Source organism: Rhagoletis pomonella, unplaced genomic scaffold (assembly GCF_013731165.1).
Source record: "Rhagoletis pomonella isolate Grant_MI unplaced genomic scaffold, Rhpom_1.0 Rhpom_scaffold_00004, whole genome shotgun sequence".
NCBI lineage: Eukaryota > Metazoa > Arthropoda > Insecta > Diptera > Tephritidae > Rhagoletis > Rhagoletis pomonella.
Genome location: NW_023458558.1, coordinates 184,290 through 187,125, shown reverse-complemented (window position 1 = coordinate 187,125; position 2,836 = coordinate 184,290). Strand labels below are relative to the sequence as shown.

Below are 2,836 nucleotides of genomic sequence, written 5' to 3'. Positions count from 1 at the left end.
TTTGAAATCCACTTCTATTGATACCCATCTTCAAAGAATTCTTTTGAGTTATTCAATAACTTCAATTTAACTTTTGAAACAGGAGGCAAACCGCTTCAAACAGCTCAAAAATATTCAAACTAAAGATTTCCTAAAACTTTCGTTTAACACGCATGTTTTATAATTATTGTAACTTGTGTATATTTTAATTAAATTCGATTTTTGCAACAGGTGGCAATCTAATCTAATTATTTTCAAATTAGCCCTCTTTCGTCTGACGCTCATATTGTGATACATATGTATTTCCATTACCTAATTGCCTTTGCTTACGCAGAAAAGCAAATTTAGCGCATTTAGCTCTAAATGCTACTCTAAATGTACATTTATCCATACAAAATTCGTCACCTAAATGCAACTCTATTTCTGCATTAAGAGACCAAATGCTAGAAGCGACCCTGTGATCTTCAAAAATGTCCACGATTCGAACATGGTTTAATGAGAAAAGTGGCCACATTGCTTTTCCGCGTATACAGTTGCTAGCTGCGTTTCAGCGATCGCCGATCGAGATTTCCTTTATTATTTTACATTATTTGGAAACAAAAAGGTTGCGCAAATTCAACATCGATGTGATACTGATAGAAATCTGGCTCAATTTGTGATCAACTCTGTTTGTTTTTTCCCCATTTAATTGAGGAAATTTCAACTGACAGCACTGACAAATGAATAATACACAAATAAATTTTCGGTTATGGTTAAAGACAATTGAAGTTTTTGTATTGAATTTTTTGTTTAAAATTTCTTTTTCCCTTTTCAGTAGGGTTTTTTGCAGATTATCTTCTCGGTGCGAATTGATCGTGATAGATACGGATCTGAGTAAGCGGCTGGAACAGGGCTGTTTGTCAGAAGCATACGATTTCGAACTCGCGTAAATGTACATTTGGTAAATGCGATAGCATGAACGCTCTTCGAAAATATATGTTCGAAAGTGCTAAATGTTACATTTTAAATGCAGCAAAAACGCTGCATAAAGCACTTTCAAAGCCATTTCGATTGATACCCACATTGTAATAATTGATTTAACTTTTTTGAGTATTTGGATTTAACTTCTTAAAAGTGGCAACTCGTTTCGAAACAGTAAAATCATACTACTCATCCAGAGCTCAAGCCGTTTCATTTGGCATCTCATTTTGGAAAATTGAATGAACAGTGCGGATCTTTTAAAAAAAAGTAAGAACCTATTGCACACCTATGTACATCCCAAGCCCTTCAACTTGACACCTGATTTTTGAAAATCGAACGAACGGTGCAGATTGATGATCTAGACAAGAAATCCCATCACGTATTATGTATGTATATACATATTAGGGATTCACAACAGTGTAGTAAATGTCGTATTGTTGTACGTCGCAAATTTTAAAAGCTTAAATAAATGTTTAGAGAACTTGAACCCACAACCAACTATTTTTTAACCCTGCGTAAATGCAGAATATGACTTTGATAGTACTTTGCGAACCCAGTTAGTATAGTTTTAGGCGTTTAAAGTTTACGACATAAAAAAATACGACACTTACGATACCGTTCTGAATTCCCCCATTTATAAGGGACAATAGGACACTTACTCGAAGAGTTAACAGTTAAAAAAATCGCTTGCAAAATTTTGCTACAGGTTTCGATTTGCTCAATATTTCCTAATTTACGCCCACATATGTGTGTACATTTTCAGTAGCTCTTTCCCCTAATGCGTTAAACCCCCTTACACATAATCCCATGATTTTGTTTATTGTAGGGCTTGATAGTAGTTACACAATAGGTGCAATCCTGTATTCCTCGGAGTCGGACTAGTAAAACTGTCAAAAAATAAAAATTGAGAGTAACATTGAAAAGTACGGGATCGCTTTCTAGTAAAAAATTGTAACTTCTGTCAACTTCAACATAACCTCCTTTGGTTGTAAATTTTTGCTTATTTTGTATGCTCACACATGTAAATAACTAAAAATACTTTCAAATTCATAAGAATCCACTTAAACAAGTCATTAAATACTTTTCAACATGAATTAGCAGAGTGCACTTTTCTTTTGTTTACAATTTGGTTGCCAAACACACTACAGCTGATCGTTTGACAATTTACCAGAATTTACCAGCAAAAAATTCTCGGACTAAAACTGGTAACTCCTGACAGAGAGAGAACCGTATTTACTCTCTTTTTTGTCATCTCAATAGTCAGAGAACCGAGTACGGGATCGATTTCCAGTAAAATCTGACTGATTCTGACTAGTCCGGACTCGTACGGGATCGCAACTAATATCTTCTAGGAAAAAAATGTTCGCTTATTTTTAACTACATCAAAATATCAAGATTATGTTTTAAGGGTCAGTACACGGATGTGGCTAAAACTTAGTTTAAACGCTCGAGTTGGCTGGTTTAAACTAAGATTAGCCAATGAAATGTCAGCCAGCTGTTCAAGATAAACACAGTTTACGCAATCTATGTTTAAACTGGCACTGAAAAACTGGCCCAGAATTTGTGACAAAAAATGTGATGAGGTGAAGTATTTGAAATGGATACTGCCATTTGGGCATTACTCGGTTGAGGCCCTAAAATATCTTCCCACCTTCTAGTGTGCTCATGCAGGTCTGTACGCAACGATAGGCTGGAGAACAATAAACATGATCGATGCATACATTGGATTCAAGTAACGCTTCTCCAGTCAATTTTGCTTGATAGAGACCGATATTCGTAAGTGGCGAGTCGTTTTGCCAGCCATCAGGACATCTTTGCCTAAAAAAGATATGTAAATTAAAAACATTTAAGGAATAAAATCAAGACGCAAGACACCAAAGATGAGCTCGGGTATATA

General features: G+C 35.3%; 1 protein-coding gene across 1 annotated transcript in view; it reads right to left on the bottom strand.

Annotated features, from left to right (window-relative positions):
* The window catches only part of LOC118736741 (protein UBASH3A homolog), a 16,919-nt gene that overhangs the window by 3,536 nt on the left and 10,547 nt on the right, over nucleotides 1–2,836 (bottom strand). Inside the window, exon 2 of the mRNA XM_036466757.1 lies at nucleotides 2,591–2,757. Coding sequence (XP_036322650.1) covers nucleotides 2,591–2,757 — 167 coding nt within the window. The remainder of the gene's footprint in view (nucleotides 1–2,590; nucleotides 2,758–2,836) is intronic.